Source organism: Cydia pomonella, chromosome 3, assembly GCF_033807575.1.
Source record: "Cydia pomonella isolate Wapato2018A chromosome 3, ilCydPomo1, whole genome shotgun sequence".
NCBI classification, from domain to species: domain Eukaryota; kingdom Metazoa; phylum Arthropoda; class Insecta; order Lepidoptera; family Tortricidae; genus Cydia; species Cydia pomonella.
The window spans coordinates 13,674,482-13,694,319 of record NC_084705.1 but is presented as its reverse complement, the minus strand read 5'-3'; the positions used below and the strand labels follow the sequence as shown (position 1 = coordinate 13,694,319).

General features: G+C 34.1%; 3 protein-coding genes and 1 long non-coding RNA gene across 4 annotated transcripts in view; 2 read left to right on the top strand and 2 right to left on the bottom strand.

Moving 5' to 3' along the window:
- Window positions 1–19,838, top strand: part of LOC133516135 (neuropeptide SIFamide receptor-like) — a 153,488-nt gene that overhangs the window by 98,691 nt on the left and 34,959 nt on the right. The gene's annotated exons all lie outside the window — the stretch shown is intronic.
- LOC133516105 (A-kinase anchor protein 14-like) overlaps window positions 1–19,838 on the top strand; it is a 28,150-nt gene that overhangs the window by 5,118 nt on the left and 3,194 nt on the right. The window lies entirely within an intron of this gene.
- On the bottom strand, window positions 1,157–4,727 carry LOC133516108 (uncharacterized). The gene is made up of 2 exons (XR_009799175.1): window positions 3,898–4,727; window positions 1,157–1,427 (listed from the first exon to the last, which is right to left on the bottom strand). It is a non-coding gene; the product is annotated as an uncharacterized LOC133516108 (long non-coding RNA).
- LOC133516104 (uncharacterized) lies at window positions 9,325–11,683 on the bottom strand. The gene is made up of 2 exons (XM_061848835.1): window positions 11,535–11,683; window positions 9,325–10,132 (listed from the first exon to the last, which is right to left on the bottom strand). The coding sequence occupies exons 1-2, from the start codon at window positions 11,544–11,546 to the stop codon at window positions 9,884–9,886; spliced, it is 261 nt and encodes an 86-aa protein (XP_061704819.1). The 5' UTR covers window positions 11,547–11,683; the 3' UTR covers window positions 9,325–9,883.

The window sequence follows — 19,838 nt, the reverse complement described above, 5'->3', positions numbered from 1 at the left end:
CTCCTCAAATGTTAAAGGCTCTTAGTATTTTCATCATCTAATCAAGCATTTACATTTGTAAAAGTGACATTTGATGAAGCGGAACTGCTGATGATGAACAGGATGGAACTCTTCAACGCCGCATAGTTCACGTTTGGCAATTTGTTCTCTTTGCATATTTGTGAAGCAGTTAGGTTTTCAAGGTACATTTTTGTCAAGCTTGAGTTTTGATTATGGATTCCATGAGGATACTTCTCAACTCTTTTAAGCAAACTTACAGCATTTTTTAATATTATTTCATGCATGGTGTAAAATAATATAGTCGAATGCTATTGAGGGTATTTTACCAGTCTTTTAAATTTCATTGTATGAAACCCAAAATCAACAATAATCTTTTTTTCACCGGTCTCCCTCATTGAAGTCGGTTTTTTTTCCTTAAAAATTATTTACCTTTCAATGCGCTACGAGTACAATAAAGGTCATTATATCAACTAATAAATAAAGACACAACCTCTTACTTCTTCAACAGTTTATAACAGAACTTTGATTATGAAGAAATGAAATGGTCACAATTGAGTGAGATACGATCTCACAAAAGTAACAGACTCTGATATTAGACTGACATTCAATTTGATATTAGTCACGGATAAAGCAAAGAGTATTTGACAAACGTAAGTATACTAAATGTTGATAGGAGGCGTGCATAAACTAGACGGCAGCACGGAAGCCCCCTTTATGTCAAGTTTCCATTTTTAGATTTAAAACACTAGATGGCAGATCCTATTATGCGAAATAAAGCCAGCGTGAAGTGTGCGGGGTAGCACCTGCTTATAGGATAAATTGTTTTCGCTTTCGATTCAGATCACGAGATGGCAGACCCAACAACACGCACAGTCTCTATTGACCATTCATCTTGTAAACAATTTAAACCTTTTTTTTACATTGAAAAAGAAAATAAACGTAGAAACAGTTGCTTAAGATTTACTGAATCATCTACGGATTCCTAATCACGTCTCCTCAATCAGCATATAAATCGTCTTCAAGGATGATTGTAGTTACTCGTCTGGATGGACTACTGGCAAATGTTGCTGCGCTGATGCGCCGACTAGTGCGTAGAAAGGGTGGTACTCTTTGTAATAGGTACACATGTTTGAATTATTATATTAAAATGAAACAATAATGTAACAATGTATTTATTATACTATCAAATTTTATCTACCGAATAAAGAATAATGGGTTTTCACTTTATACGCAACAGGTTGTACATAAGAATGGTGGTACGCTACTGGCACAGGGTGTACCACTGGCGCGACAATCGGTTCGTGGTAGGCGTAAGTCTCGTGGTACACGGGGACGTGGTGAACCACCGGCGGAGGAACATACGCTGATGCATGTATATGGATACCCGGAGACGGCGCTGCCGAGGCTAGCATTGCAACTGCGAGAATCTGAAAACCGAATTACTTATTATCTCACTTAGGTAAACCATCTTTTACCACTGTCAAATACATTTTTTGTAACTTTACGTTTATCAAATGAATTCTTCTTTGTTATCTTCGATACTTAATAGTAGTTTATGTATTGTAACTACTACATAATAAAATGCATTAAAATACACGAGTGTCGGCGAACGAACGAACAAAGTGAATTTCTTAAAAGGATCACATGAGTATTTCAATGCCTAATTATGTACAATTTACACTATTTTATCTACACATATTATAAACTTTCTATGATATATTCAATAACCCAAATCAGCCAACGTTGGGGCATCGTTGCTCTCTTGGCGGAACTCGCGGATATGTGGTGGCGCCACCGAAATATTTTTATCGCTCATTTTATACGAAACTTTTTCTATAGTTACTTTAAAAACGACAAAACATTTTTATTTTATACTTAAAACGAATTAAAAGATAAACTGTACGTCAAATGACGGTAAATGAAAACTTTTTTCACGCATGTCACGCATTCGTAGTTTGTTTTTTTTTATTTAGAGACAAACTAGACTCGCGGGCCTATTTCTGATCATTCAATACAAACTAACATGCGAGATATGTCAAAATTGTATGTAATTGACATTTCATTTCGAACAAAAAAGCATCTCGACTGATATTAGAATAGAGGTCAAACCGAATTCCTTTTTTTTTCAGAGATGCTCCAAATTTGAATGTCATAACTAAATCGATTTTGATGTAGTTATGAAGCAATTACAACATTATCACAGATAAGAAATTTGTTGTAACAAAACAGTTTATCGTAATGTTGGCCATTATTTACAGATTTTGAAGGCATCATAGAGGGTTTATGATAATTATTATGTGTGTAGATAAAATACCTAATGTAGAAGTAAACCCCTTCATGTACAGTCAGCATCAAAAGTAGCGGATCAAACAATGCGTCAAAATTATCTACCATTCTGTAATAGCTTAAAAAAAGTGATATTATGTAGATTAATTAAGACTGTAAAAGATATACTTTGACGTGAATTTTAGAGATTTATCGATATTTAGAAAACTTATCCGGTTTCATCCGCTAATTTTGATGGTGACTGTACAAATTATTTACTTACTAATTATTAAAAAAATCCCGTTCATTGAGTTATTATAACTATATATTATGACATGTAACCATGACAACTGTATACCTATGTTCAGGCATCGCAATCGCGACCAGTATCACGTGACCAAAACGTCGGAAGCGCCGTGAAATTCTTGGCGCTTACGCGTTTAGGTCGCGAGATTCACGTTCCGCATCCTGAGTTTGGAATTTTTGGTTTTCTGTGCCTGTTCTGTACGTAGTAAAAATAGTTCAATGATCCCGTTATGTTCCGTGCTGTGTTAGTGTCTGTTCGCTGACTTGATTTATAAAGGACAGCTTCAGCGCGTCATGTTACATATTTATAGCCTCATTAAGGAAAATCCAGGAACATGTGATTTAGATGGACTTAAACTGGAAACATAATAATTAGCTCGAGTATTTTAGCAACTAAATGAAAGAAAGTACCCTCTCGAGCACTGGTCATAAACTTCAAAACTTTACGTGGTAAGTGCTCTGGTAATGAGTCGCGTTTCAATAGCCGAATTCACCTATCGAGCTTTTTCAAATTAACTCAGTTTAAAAGGTTTATTCTTACCGAAGATCTTTAAAGAATTTCTCAGTACGTTTGTAATAATTTTGAGAGAAGGACTTGATGAAAAGCTGTCACCGGCTGTCGCTTTTTGTCGAATGCAAGTTTTAAAAAATACAGGTTGTAAATCCAATGCGGGCGATAAATTAAACCAGATATATAATTTATTCGTGTAATCAGTAGTTAGGTTAGTTAGGAAGTTTTTTTAAGTTACACTTAATTAGGAACCTGTAATTAATTTTTGAAATTTTACCGAGCAGAAATGTACTGCAAACATGACGAGACAATATGCTAACCACCGTTAAAATATTCCCCCGAATCGAATTTACACACTGTATTTTGGTTATCATTAGACGCATAATAAATTGAACTTTTTTTTTCGAAATATACCTATATAAAGGCCGTGGTAGGATAAGGGAACACCTTGTGCCTTATTAGTTTTTCTGACTGATTTTTTTTCGGATGATGTGCCACGCAAATAGTAGGTGCTATACAAAATTACACAGTTCGCCTCTTCTTATTTTTGAGTACCACGGGTAAAGCACAAAATACTCGTAATTCGTTCCATTGAAACGAAAATATTCAGACTTTTATTTAAAAATAAGAAGAGGCGAATGCTGAAATTTGACGACGTGGCACATCATCAGAAAAAAATTAGGCCGAAAAGCTATTAAGGCACAAGATGCCACGGTCTTTGGGATAGTTTTATTTTTTTGCACTAAAACTTTCATGTCCCTACTGAAGGTGACGTATCCTAACTAAATTTGTAGGTATTAAATAAATAATCTTACCACGAGCACTTTTATAGTTGACATGTTGTTCACAGACCTGAATTGAATGACACACGCTTGTATCACAGCCCTACCTATTTATAAGTTGTTTTCATAGACCTAAGGACAATAGAACTGACGTCAAGTTGACCCGTATTACCTGATGGACCATCTGTTATATTGACTGAGAGATATTTCCTTGTATAGCAATACCAATTAAGTCTATTGTTTCAGTCTTATTATCTGTGGAAGTTTACGTAATAAAGCATCTCATATCTAATTACGTAGGCACATAGGTTTTTGCTATCATTAAATTATCACTTTACATATATGAACTGTGTAAGATATGACCTACTTTAAGTGAAACTGCGTTGTCACAGAATAAAAGGACAACCTTCCTTAAAAGTAACGGACGGGACGTAGGATATATGCGGGCATCGCCTATAGTAGTAGTGACTCGATGGAACAATAGTTATTTGTGGCCCAAGGGAAGAAAAGTAGGACATTGCGTGCCGCGTGTAAAATTGTACCAAGCACGCGGAATGGAATGTCCTAAGATTCCTCCCGTGGTGCGCATACTATTTTTCTGTTCGACGGAGGCAGAAAGCGGCAACTTCATCTAGCGCAGCGGGAGCAAAGTTGACGCTTGCCGCCCGGAGGGCAGAAAACGCCATTGTTAACACTGTTCGATAGAAAGACTCCTTATCGTGTCATCCTAGCCTAGTCAGTAGAGACGTGACCTGCCTACGAAGCTGAATGGTCTGGGTCCGGGTCCCGGTAAGGGCATTTATTTGTGTGTATGGCGTATTGTATTCCTGAGTTATGGATGGTATTCAGATACATACTTATAAGCAGGGGTCGGACAAAAAGTGCGGATGACGTCAAACCACTTATAGGATGATTTCAAATAGTATTTTTGATTTTCATAAACAATTATCACGTATCATTTATCAACCTCTTTATTGACCTCTTTATTAAACGATATCGCCACTTGAAATGAGTAAGTACGTTTTTGACTGACACATTGTCAATCAGATGAACAATAAATTGACTTCGTTATTGTTTAGCTATTGTATCCTCACGATTATATTTAGCTAAAATTTATATTTACTAATGTATAAGAAAACGCTCTAAAATTTCATCTTTACTCGAATATTGTGGCAATTTTCCGTTTTTGGAGGTACGTGACAAACACGTATACTGCTAATCTTACCTACTGTTCCCACTTTTGACTATTAAACCTATTTATCTGAGGATCCCACAGACTTGTTCTAACTAATTTCAAATAATTATACCTTATGGTAACAAGTTTCATGAAATTTATTTTATTCACTACATCACCCTACCACCTGTATTATTAATTCCATTGATTTATTTACGATTATTTTGTTACTTCATTAATACTACTTTGTTACTACATGTCACACGGAAGTTTAAATACAAACTCAAACATCATCCTGTGTGCAAGATTAAGTACGTCATTTTTATGTCATCCGCACTTTTTGTCCGACCCCTGCTTATAAGTATGAATTTATCTGTTTAAATATCAAGAAGCTTTGTATATAGGACGGTCAGCGCGACACTGATACCTGCCTAAGATCTCTTGTTACTTGGAATTACGCAACAAGCCTGGTACGATTCACCAGCAGTACTGAACTACTGACTGTCTATGCCCTTTTGATTAGAAACGTGATAGCCTCACGCTGTATAGGTACAGTTAGCATCAAAAGTACCTGGCTGATAAAATAACGTTCCAAACGCAGCTGCCATCCTGCGGCTGCGGTCACATTTTATCACTTATTGTCACTATGCCTAGTATTTTGGAAAAAATATGAATTAACCTCTGAATTAAACCCCGCCAAGGTTTATTAAAACTAAGATTATTCGGGGAGCATAATTATGTTTTATTGTAACAGTTGTATGATACTTCTTATTTGTAACAGATATACATTTATGTCGTTATTCATAAACGTCTGTTAAATTTAAAATGCCTTTGATGATCGTTTGTCCCTTTCTGCAATATTGACATTTGTGTTTGTTAGAAAGTGGGAAAATTTAACAGAGATTTTCTAAGTTTTATGAATAATGGGTAACCCCGTTTGCAAATTTGTCAATAAATGATATGATTGTATTAATAATTGTATTTTTTCATCCACATATTTGCAAACTATCACACTTCTCGTATGGGCATAGATTAAGATAACACTTTTGATTTTTAATGTGCAGTTGCATAAACATCCATTAAACCAACAAACAACTAACCAAATCAAACTGTTTTACGTTTGGCGAAGCTTTAATTATAGATACATTGTATATTGTCATTTGTGAAAAAAAGGAGGTATTATATCGGAAGGAAGGAATATCTTCTACAAACTATCATACTTCTCGTATGGGCATATACTAAGGCTGATAGCACTTTTGAGTTTTAATTTCACTTCGAGTAAAAAACACCGATAAAATTGCATACCAACTTGACAAACATACTTTAGATTACTTGAACTTACGTCAAAAAAATTGACGCGCTGTTTGGTCATAGACTAAGGTTGATAGCACTTTTGATATTTAATTTTACTTCGGGTAAAAAATCACGGATAAAACAGCATACCAACATGACGAACAGAATTTGGACTACTTAACCTTGTAGATGTGTAGCGAAACCAACCGAAAGTTGCCGAAAATGGCCGATCGTCGTAAAATGAAGACTTATGAAAATTTCTTTAGCTGATTGTGAAGTAAATACACAGCGAAAACAGAAATTATTATGCTTTTGTTCTATTAACTACTATCTCATACTTAAACAATAGATTTGCATAGTTTTTTCTCATGATACGTGAGCCGTATTCGAGAAACGTAAAACGTCACCTAAATTCCAAAAAAATTGTAATGCGCCATCTCGCTCCGTCCTTCGTTTTATTTCCTTTCAAGCATTTTAAATTTTATATAGTAGATTAGAACATACACGTAACCGTCACCTTTCGCACGATTATAAAAGATAAAGCTAAAAGTGTATTAAACTAAGAACATACTAAACTAATGAATTTATTATCCCCAATGGAGACCAGAGCAAACAGCAGTTTTAGTTTTTACAAAAAGCCTATAAGTTTTATGCATGTTGTCCAAAAGTGCAGTTATGTGGGTAAAGTGCAGTTTTATGTAAAGCCGGGTGTGCGCGGACGACGCCTCAATGTCGCCCGGTGCGAGTAACGCGGTCACGAGCTCACGAGCGAATTCACTACAGGTACTCGCTTATTCACGTACTGGTAACATCTCAAATGTTAAGCTTATTCTGAAGAAAAAAATAAATGCTTACTTAACGTTTGTAAATACATTCAGATAATCAATGTATTATGTATTGAATGAATAACTAATGGAATATAAATAAATGACTGTTATCTTGTGTAAAACATGTAAAAGAAAGATTAATGTACATAGCTACCTACAAGTACAAGGTAGAAGGTATTTCAGTTTAACAATTGTATTTACCTGTATAAGAGAAAATTAGTTTTTACTTTCATAAAAAATCGCGGAGCAGTACTCAGTTTGCACGTATTATATTACAATATTTTAACGTGTTTGTATTTGTATGTACCAGTTACAGTACCTACATCGTTTTACTAGGCTTTTTGGGGTTCCGTATCTCAAAAGGATAAAAACGGAACCCTTATATGATCACTCGTGCGTCTGTCTGTCTTTTCCTCTGTCACAGCTTGTTTGCTCCGAAACTACAACAGCTACAGCGGACATGCAACGTAAATAAATGAATTCTAAAAATTGGGGCACATTTGGGGTGTAAATAAGAAAAAAAAGTTTTGCAAACTATATCTCAAATATATCAAAAATTGTGTGACATACGAAACCCTTGGAACGCGCGCACTTGACCGAGTTTTCTATATTATACGTTCTGAGAATTCGTTTCCTAGATTACTTAACATGAAATATGTGTACTTGTGTAGTAACTATTTCATTCGTAGAAACGGGACATCGTTTACTCGTGCCTAAAGAAGTAAATCCGCTCACGCATTTTTATACTTATGAAAATATCAAATGTCAAGAAAAATGAATAAAAAACGTGCTTAGAATTATTGTAATTTAGGTATAACCTCACGACAATGATAATATTTATATTCAAGTAGCAAAATATTGAGTATAATTCGAAATTTACCTGACTTTAGTAAGTGTATTCTTTAAGGCATATGCTCCTATGATTTATGTGGATATCTACAGAACGGCGTAATAAATATGGTATGTGATTAAAAGACAAATGTGAATGTCGTTACCTTGGCACCCGTTAGAGAAAACGACTGTTTAGCACTTGACTTGTGAGCAGTGACTTATTACATACTTTATTTACTAAAATAGCCTATTTAAAGTCTGTCAAGCCATTTCCGCCAGTAGAATAAGCGGCAAATTTAAAAATGTAGGTGAGTAAAGTTATCATCCCAAAATTTGAATTTTTCGCCTTTTTCTACTACAAAGTAGACCGGCTGTAATTGATACATTCCTCCATGCATTAAATAAGGGTTGGCTGAATTTTTATATGTTAATAGTGACACAATGTTCATGTTAAATTCATATTTTTGACCTCAAAAGCCAACCAAGTCAAATACTTATTAATTTTGATTAATAATTTGAATTTCTGATAATATTAATTTTGATTTAATAATTTGGAAACTTTTCTCTACTAAATATTTATTTGAAGGCAGAAGACACTAAGGAAAGTTTTAAGCAGATTAGTTTGCTCCTCAGTGGGTAATTATGCTCCAGCTGTTTTTATAATTATATTAAAACTACATCTAAACCACATTTAAGTGTTAAATACAAATACATGATAGATAAGGGAGATACATAAGATAATTTAAAAATTTAAGTTAAATTTCTAATTTTGGAGCAAAGAAGGCACATTTTACGGTAGAGTATCTCCCGAAGCAGTACCGTAGATGCTGCCAGCATAGAAGTTGATATTATTCTTATAATTTTTTTAACATACTATGTGAAGAAGGCCAGCGTTTAAATTGCAATATGCAGGAAATTTAATTTGGCAATACCTCGTCGACGAAGGAAGGCAACGCGAGGAAACCGGTCTATACCCTATGGGGTATGGGGGGGCCTACTTTCCATCCTGGGTGGGAAGGTCAGAATGCAGTCGATTTATATGTCGATTGATATATGTATAATTAGTGCCTGCGCCAAATTTTGGGATTAGACCTACGCGGACATTAAACTCCTTTAGGGATCAAAGGGAAAATCGCTTCTAAGGAATGTTATTCAGTGTTCCCGTGGGTATTCTTTATATATAGGTACGTGAGTGCTTCTTGAGTAAATTAACGTTTTATATTTACTTTAAAGTTTTTAAAACGTTACCAGTACTTAAATAATTCTATCATTTCATATTTATATCAGTTTCTTGATTACACATCACCTGGGTACATAAAATAAAATAAATTTGAATATTGTAAATTGCTTTATTTTTATATCACACATCCATTTTGAGTAGCTGTTACTATATTGCATCAACTTCCGTTTAAATTTACGTAGTTTAAATAAGTAATGTAAAATCCCGTACAAAACAAAAGGAACTCAACGCAATTTTGAACAAATCGACTTTTAACTTGCACCTTTTGTATTTTATCAATTAAATTAGTATAAGTTTGACATCTAAACGATTTATGAATGTTAGGTACTGTTAATAAATATAAATACTTTTTATTAAGTAAAACTCTCAAACTTTTTTTAAAACAATGGAATTATTGCTTAACTGGCAGCACATTTTGACACTAACTCTCGTTAAACTAAATTAATTCTTTATACGTACAATACAAATCTAATTCGTTATACAAATCCACGAGTTTAACACACCAAATTGGTCTAGTGTCAAAAAGGAGCGAATACTGTTACAGTTAAAAAACAATTCTGTAAAATTTTGCATACATATAAAAATTGCATATTGCTTAAGCGATACACGTACCTAATGAGGGCATTACATGACAATCGGCGCAAGTATTAGAACTTAGAAGAGAGGCGGTACAATTGGAGCGGCTGGTACAGGCAGGACGCGGTACGGCGAGTAAGGCAGCACCGGGTGGTGGTTCAGTAAGGTGCTGACATGAGACACCGCCACGGGGGCGGGGTAGTGAAGCGGCGCCGGGTACACGGGAGGATGGTACACCGGCGGGTGGTAAACGGCTGGCGGGTACACTACCACCGGCTTGGGGGCGGGAGCGGCCGACACTGCCGCTAGGACAGTAAGAATTGTAAACTGGAAAATAAACAATTATCAAATGTAAATATGAATGAGTTGGGGGTTACATTATGCGGGTCAAGATCAAGCGAGACTGTTATTGGAGGGTATCGCGTGAACTACCATTGTGGGGATCCTTGGGGGAAGCATTTGTCATTTGGCATTTGCATTTCGATTTCGATGATGAGGGTTATTGTTTATGTTATGCGGACTTATTATACTATTGTGTAAACATAAGTATTTAGGTATTTAGGTTCCTAGACAAAGAGTGAACATATTTAGGAAAAATATATATATCAAGGCAATTAAATTATATAATAAGATTCCAAATTACATAAAATCACTAGATATAAATAACTGTCAGAAAAAAATGTTTGATTGGTTACTTGAAATGTGTTTTTATTCCATTAACGAGTTCCTTAATTATTAATAAACTAATTATTTTAATGTTGTAATATAAGTTAAATTGCTGCATAAGTTGTATAAACTGTATTGTAACTGAAACCTGACTACTAATGTATTGTGCATTGGCACAAGTACAAATACAAAAAGTACAAATGTTTATTTCTTAGAATATGGTACAAAGATAGTCAATTCATAATAAGTGCGTAATATTCTGCCTCTATCGGCCTAGAAACATTATAAATTAGGTTGCTATACCTATATAAAATTATTGCTAACATGCATACCTATATATCATAATATTTACAGATCCAGTATTTATAATTCTTATAATTACCTACCTAAGTCAGACTTTGTACCATATTCTAAGAAATAAACATTTGTACTTGTATTTTTATTTAACAGTTTCAATTCAATATGAAGTCGCACTGCCAACATTTTATCGGCTTTTTCGACTGGTAGAAAATATTTTATAGTATTAGAACCGCCTTTCGTGCGATTTCTTTTCTTTTGTGCACGATTATACGTACGCACCGTATATGTCCTTTTGTAATTTTGTTGAATAGAAATCCGCAAAAGGGGAGGATTCTCAGAATAATACTGAAACGTAATATAAGTACTAACTCTCTCAGTCCTTTCTTTTGTTGCTTTCAATTGTATGTCCTTAAACTACGTCCAAAAGAAAGGTATGGGCACTGTGAATGTTATCTCGCTTTATGTGGTAGGTCAGATCTAGAGCAGAGCCCAACTGGGTAAGTACCTCCACCTTACAAAAAAACCGCAGCCAAATAACACTAGACTCATAGTGTTGTGTTCTTGCCGGTAAGGTTGCCAAAGCTCAACGAGGGTGCGGAGTGTAAAGGTCGGCTACACGCATGTAACATCTCTGGAGTTGCAGGCGTCCTCAGGCTACGGAGACTGATTACCATCAGGCGGACCGTATGCTTGTTTGCCACCACCGTAGTATATTAAAAAAAATGTGAAATTAGCTAAACTTAGAACAGCCTAATTTACTCACCAGACGATACATTTTTGCTACTTCTTTTTTCTTCAAACCAAAGAGCTATCGCGTTAGTGGCCAACTAACTTACTAGGCGCCATGTCTTCAATTTATAGTGTTCTAAGTATTTGAGTTACCAAACGACTTATGGCCAAGAATTTTCCTAATACTTCTCATATTATGTGAGGGCCAGTGAACATGCTTAATCAATTTCAAGAGACTATGCTTAAGTTAAATTTAATCGGGGCCTATTTAATTTTAAATATATTATAAAGTTTGTGTACTAGTATCACAGATAAATTGTTCCTGGGTATGGAAGTTTTCTATGTATTTAACTATTTATCTATATATATTTATTATATATATCATCGTCTAGTACCTACAACACAAGTTTTATTGAGCTTATGTGAGAATAGGTTGATTTGCGTAAGATTTATCTATGTCTGTTAAAACATTATGCTGCCTTTTAACGCATTATTACCTAAAAGGTTTCAAAACACCCACGCTACTTCAGAACTCCCACTATCAAGACTTTGATATATACTACAAGTCGTTTTTCTGTTGGTATTAGAAGCAGAGCTCCCGTTATAATTGAACGATACGCCTACATAAAACTAATAGCATTAAAGCACTGCAAGTATTCAAAATAACTATGATGAGGCTTTGTCTTAAGTCCAATAAAAATCTGTTGCAGAAATACTGAACATGAACAATGGAACACACAAGACACAAGCAGTGAATTTTCACCCTTGCTATTTATTATAATATTATTCACATAGCTTGGCTACGGTTACGGTGTACTGATGAGCTGTCGTCTCCTGGATTCGAGGTCTCCCTAAATTGTATTGAGATGACAGTCATCGTACCCAAGCTATGTGAAAAGTACAGATAGTGTGTATATACTTACAGAAACGGCCAATTATACATATATCACCTCCATGTTTTTATAGAAGTTTATTTTATATATACATATAATCATCTTCATTTTTTATTAGAGCCTTTTTTAGTATTATGCCTCTTTTAGTCTCCTATTGTTATTCACAGTATTTCATTACAGTGTTCATCATATGTTTATCTAAAATGACTAGTAGGATATGCAATTTACAAATTAATCTATATTGTTTACTCTATACATGTTCAAACAAAAAAACACAAAGGTGATATTTTGTTGGCCGTTACTGTATATACTTAAGTACTAAACGATGAAATGAATGTATCTTTTAACGACTACGTCGCTAAAACGCTATCGCAAATCTGTAAAGCGCCTTGTGCTTGAGCTCGTGTCATTTATAAACTAAATTATTCCATGAGGGGAGTAATTTAGTCTTGATGGGTAATGACAAAAACTGTAATAATGTAATGCGTGAATAAAATCTGTAAATTGTACGATAAAATATAATACAATACTTTTTTTTGCATGCCTCACACAGTTTACAATACATGTACAGAAACAAAAAAGACAATAAGATAGAGGTAACGACAGGCGCTCTTATAGTTTGAGAACAATCTCTTACAGAGAACCGAATAATTATCAATATAATAATTTTGGAGGAATATTTTTATGTTTTCCTTATTTAATGTTTTCTAAAGTACCAAGTGGTCACCCTACTCGCCCGTAGTAAGTCGGCGTCAGTTTTCCGTCAGCAACTCACTCTCGACATGATTCGCATGCCTCGACATAGAGTATGCACCGAAGACAGAGATTAATGCCGATGACAAATTACCAATCCTATGACATTTTACACAATGAATTTAATGTACATTTTGTTATTCTCTTAGAAAAAGCAGTAGGTATTCAACTATTACGCTTATTCACGTATTTACCTCATATTTAATAAATAAAATTTATTTTAAGCTTACAAACTAACAGTTTCTCATAAATTTCAACTTGAGATAGGTTACGTTTAAGAACGCTAAAGTTAGATAACGTCAAACGTTAAGATATTTTCACCCTAAAATGAACGCCATTACAAGTGTAATAAATCCTATTAAATCTCTTTAGAACATTTGCAGTAAACTTTTCCTTTAGCAGAGCTATTAAACCTGAAATCTGTTAATTTATGTGTCTCCTAGATCAGCTTATACGGGTCAGCAGGTCCTAATGTGCGGTTTATATGGGCCTTACTATCGTCAATTAATTGGATTTTTAATTACATACCTATTCCGGAAAAGTGCACTGAACTCGGAGTTACTAATGTAACGGGCGGGATAAATGTTATGGAGATTTTTACTGATAACGTGCTGTGAAATACAAATGATAATTTAGGTACCTATGTTATGTTAAGGTAACTATTTATGTACTTATACTCACAAATGTACCCTCTGTGCCCACGTCAACTGCAGCGAGTAAGGCGAGGTTGACATTAAACATAACAGATAACTATACTCGCAGAATCTGGCACGCGCAAGATGCGCTCGCGCCATGACCCGGCTCCTTAAAAGACACGCTATTTGTCTCAGCATTTATCTTGAATTATTTACTTTGCGATTTCTTTTCGTAATTTTAATCTGTCCCCTATCGTCCTGGCTTCAACATATTTTCATGTTTTGTAACTTTTGAACTACTATCCACAGATATGTAGAGAATTCGTCTCGTTTCATTACTATGCTTCCTTTTTAACCGACTTCAAGATTTCAAAAGGAGGAGGTAATCAATTCGGGTGTATTTTTTTTAAATGTTTGTTACTCCATAACTCCGTCATTTCTCAACCGATTTAAAAAAATATTTTTTTGTTTCAATTAATATATATACAGATTGGTCTCGTTTTTGTCAAAACTCAGTTCTGATGATGGGATCTATGAGGAATTGAGGGAACTCTTCAAATGTGAAAGGCATATATACAGTGATTTTTATATTTTCTTCAACAAATCAAGCATTTACATTAAAAAAAGTAACATTTGATGAAGTGGAACTGCTGATGATGATCAGAATGGAACTCTTCAACGACGCATAGTACACGTTTGGCGATTTGTCCTCTTCGCTGTGTTTGTTAAGTAAATTAGATTTTCAAGACAAATTTTTGTCAAGTTCGAGTTCTGATGATGGGGTCCATGAGGAATCGAGGGAACTCTTCAAATGTGAAAGGCATGCATATAGTGATTTTAGTATTTTCTTTAACAAATCGGGCATTTACATTTAAAAAGTGACATTTGATGAAGTGGAACTGCTGATGATGATCAGAATGGAACTCTTCAACGACGTATAGTACACGTTTGGCGATTTATTCTTTTCGCTGTGTTTGTTAAGCAAATTAGACTTTCAAGACAAATTTTTGTCAAGTTCGAGTTCTGAAGATGGGGTCCATGAGGAATCGAGGGAACTCCTCTAATATTAAAGGCATATATATAGTGATCTTAGTATTTTCATGAACAAATCAAGTATTTACATTTGTAGAAGTGACATTTGATGAAATGGAACTGCTGATGATGAACAGAAGGGAACTCATCAACGATGCATAGTTCACGTTTGGCAATTTGTTCTCTTTGCATGTTTGTCAAGCAGTTAATTTTCAAGGTATATTTGTATGTTTCTATCCTATTTCGTTTTTTTTTTTCAAATAATTATCTGGTGCTTTATTTCATGCATGGTGTGAAATAATTTATCTTAAATACAGTCAAATACCCTGTTGCCGATATCTTACCAGTCAACCATATTATTTATAGCTTCTTTCCATTCTGGTTGTCTTGCAGCTTCTTCAAATATGTCAGGTATTAGGTGTGTTAGGCATTTAGACAAATAACTATATTTGTTTCAAAATCACTTAAATACCTAGGGCGTTTAACTGCTCTCCCAGATCGTGTAGCTTCTTCTTGTCTTTCACCATTCATTACTTGGATCTCGCATGAATGCCTTCTTGCTTCGTCTATTTGCTGTGGTTCATTTTCTTTAGGTGGTTCTGTTTCTTCTTCTCTGATTTCTTGTCTTACTTGTTCTTCTATATATTACATTATCTTCTTCTTTTTCTTCTTTATATATTGTATCAGTCTCATCGAATATAAAATCTCGCGAAATTATGATGAAATTATCTTCTGGATTCCATAATCTATAACCTACACTGTTATAACCAACCATTCTTGTTTCTTTACCTCATTTACTTAATTTGTCCTTTCTTGGTATAATTGTGGCCCATGCTTTACAGCCAAAAACTCTTAGTTTTGATAGATCTGTTTCACCATATCTCATGTAACAGGGTGTCTCATAGTTTATTGCCCATGACGGAGATCTGTTAAGTTGATAAGCTGCACACTGAATTGCTTCACACCATAGAAATTTGGGCAGCTTAGTTTCTGCAAATAAAGTTCTTGTTTTGTCACACGGGGTACGATTTAGGCGTTCTGCGCAACCTGATTCTTGAGATGTGTAAGGTATCGTATATTGAAGGTTAATTCCTTTTCTTCTAAAAAAGTCTTTGATTTTATTTGCGGTGTATTCTGCACCATTATCAGTACGAATTCTTCTTACTTTATTACCTGTTTCGTTTTCTATTCTCAATATGTAGTTAATTAGCTTCTCTCATGCTTCTGATTTGTTAACAAGTGGGTATACCACACAGAAATGAGAATAATCATCAAGTATAGTCATGAAGTATTTTTCACCGTTTAGTCCACAGTCCTTGATGGGTCCTGCGATGTCTGAATGTAGCATCTCGGCGACATAGGTTGACTTCGGTCTTGGAGTTTGTTTGAAAGGTGCTCTGGTTGCTTTTCCTTCTAAGCAGGGGCTGCAAATTTTATTAGAAACTGGTCAATTCATCATACCTAGCGATTTCCTATTCAGATGACCAAGACGCTTATGCCAAAGAACATCACCAAGATCATTAACTTTACTTATGTTACAGGTTTCTTTGCATATGTTTGCACGTGACTTATAAAGTTTACCTTCTAGTATGCCTGCAATAAATGCATTATTTCCTTTAATAGTTACTCTATGATTATTAAATAGAATACTATATCCTGCCTCAGCTATCTTCTTGACTGACAGTAAGTTATACGAAATATTTTCGACAATCAATGCTTCTATATTTATTTTACGTTTTTCATTATATATTGTTTTAAATTTTCCTACTTTATTATACTCACCATTAGCAACTTATATTCTGACAGTTTTTTCTAATTTTCTGACGTTTGATATTTCATATGCAAATTTGCTACTTACAATGTGCTGAGTACATCCCGAATCAATAATAAATGTTATGTCATAGTCTTTGTCCTTTTCACTAGCACCACTTAACGCGATTTCACTTGCGATGAAGCTTATATCCTCTTCTATCATATCTTCTTCTGTTGTCAACAATGCTCCTTGACTCTGAAATCTGCCATTTCCTTTGCGAAGTCCTCGTCCTCGTCCTCTGCGACTCTGCCCGAAGAATCGTCCTAGTGGGCCGAATGAGTGGGCTCCTCTATATTCTCCTCTTGAGGTTTCTTGTTCTTTCTTGTTACAATTTTCATATTTTCCATTTGTTTTGCGTTGCTGGAATCTCGAACTAAATGCTGCTTCCGATTCTTGACTTGTGCCTTCCTCGTTAATTTTTGTTTCAGCATCCAAAATAAGGCAATCGCGGTCCGTAGGATCGCTTAAGGGGCAGTTAAAGAAGCTGTGGCTATCTGACCAGATTTAACTTATTTCTAACTATAAATATATAATTATTGTATATAATATAGGTATTATATATATTTGTTATACTATTACTATTTATTTTTTTCATTTAATTGTTTTTTTTTCGCCCTCTTTTATAATTTTATTGATTTTCCTCTAGTCTATTGTACTCAGTGCTATATTTGTCTACCATTCTTCATCAATTCTCATCTACTCAAAGGTTAACTGGAAGAAACCCCTTAAAGGGATAAGTTCGCCTTTGTACTGCTTATCCTGTTCCATATTTATATTTTGTCTTTTGTACAATAAAGAGTTTATACATTCATACATATAAAAGTCTAGCTTTGACAAAGTCAAAATTCAACTTCTTCTCAGTTGCCATTGTTTCGATTGACGTGATGACATGATCGTAATTCTTAGGTAATAACGATAATAGGTAGCATATTTGATCTTCTTCGTCTACTTTAACATCTATAGCGCTTAAGTCGCTAATTATTGAGCTAAATTTTATTAAATGCGCCTGTAGAGGCTCATTGCATTTCAATGTGATGAGTTTTCTTTTTAGATAAAATCTATTATACACGCTCTTTCTCTCAAATAAGTTTTCTAGTAATGTCATCATTTCATTCGCTGTTTCGCCGTTTTGAATTATTTCTATATATTTATCAGACACTGCTTGGGCTATGACGGAATTTGCTTTCGCGTTATCTTTTTTCTTCTTGGTCGTATCTATTTTCTCTTTTTCTAGATTAAGCACGTAGGCGATTTGTTTTTCTTCTAAAATTAGTTTTAATCGGAATTTCTATGTACTGAAATTACTATTTTCATTTAAAATCGGTAGTTGTGTTGACGAAATTGTTGTAGCGGTCGTCATTTTTCTTTTCTTGTTAAAATTTTCTTATTTTATTTCCATGAATCGTTACCCGAAATATATTTATTTTCTATCGATCGGCTACCATGTTGATGTTTACGGGTTATTTTGAATTAAAGATTTATGACTCCGCACTTGGTTTTATTTTGTAATATTTATATAAATCGTACATGCTTCTCTGTTAATTCGAGAATGGAGTGAGTGACGGCTGTTAGCTCATTCGTTTGTTTTATTCAATCATAGACTATAACCATAGACAATCTCAACATCCATATCGCTTATATTCTTCCTAATGCTTTAACACGAATTATAGGGTCATGTAATAACAAATATTACAAAACTAAAATACTATTGATAAATCAAATCGACCCGATATATTCCTATTGGCAAAATAGCACAATTTTAACAGCTTTATTATTACGTTGAGTAAGTATATTACGTTGTAAAATATTCTGTATCTTAGGTAAGTTTGTTTTGTCACATCGAGTTAAATTAATAGACTTGAATATTCTTGTCTAATAACATATTATATTGTTTTTTTTTGTTGTTCAATTTTTGAACATTAACTACAATTTAAGGTACCATTTTGTTTGATTATTGATCTCACCTACGACTCCTATGCGTCTGATTTGTAATAATGCAAAAAAAAAATTAAAAGTTATGGTGTTTTTTAAAACTTTCAATATTTCTCGAGATACTCGAGAAATCCTGGACGAGAATTCCCGTGCCTCGAGAAATAAAAAAATGTCGAGAAACCAGAAACCCTAGTTCAAAATTATACTTCTGACTTAATGATTACCTACGTAATTACTATGATGACATGTGATTTTAAAAGAAATATATTTTAATACAGGGTGGACAAATAAGAATGATACACTTTGTTTTTAAATTTTAATTACATTAAGTGGAAATTTTATTGAATATTTTTTCATAATTATATTATTCAGGGTTGGCAATTGTATACGGAAGATAATTTCTGCCAAATGTATACCACTAGCAGCAAGCAATTTTATCTCAAATGTTTCTGTTGTTTAAAACACGTTGTTTGCTCGATTAATTTTGAAAAAAAGTGACAGTGATTGGCACCCAAATTCTCCAAATTTTGTAGCTCTTGACTTATTTCTGTGGGGCTATCTAAAATAACGTGTCTATGCTAACGAGCTGATGAAATTTAAACAGTTAAAACAGACTATTCGACACAAATGTACTAAGATAATGCCAAAAATGTGCGAATAGATGCTGAACAATGGGATGATAAGGGCTTACATTTGCCGGCTGTTAGAGGTGGACATATGTCAGACATTATGTTTCGCATGAATTTGCCAACCCTGAAGAATATATATTTAAAACAATACCTAATAATTTTTGAACTTAATACAGTTAAAATTTAAAAACAAAATGTATACTTCTTATTTGCCCATCCTGTACTATTATCATCCGCCTATGATAGCGAAGAATAAGTTTGTCTTTACATCCCTTAAATCTTATTATTATTTAACCCTTATATGCAAAATTTCAACTAAATCTGATTAACGCGCTAAGGTTGTGCAATTTTTTTACATTGATTTTAATAGGATAAATGTACAAGCTTCATTAAATTGTTAACTGGCGTAGCGTTTTCGATCTAGAAGAAATTCTTCACATTGCTGTCTATACATGTAATTGCACGCGGGTCGTCATGCAGTTATTCAACTGATGCAACCAGGATCTTGGAATATTTAGATAACTTCTACATTTAACACCAAAATGATGCATTGGACAACATATTTAACTTACTGAAATTAAGTTCACGAATTTACACACCTACATTTTATGTATTTTATTAAAAGGCAGGTCAACGAGATAATTCACGGAG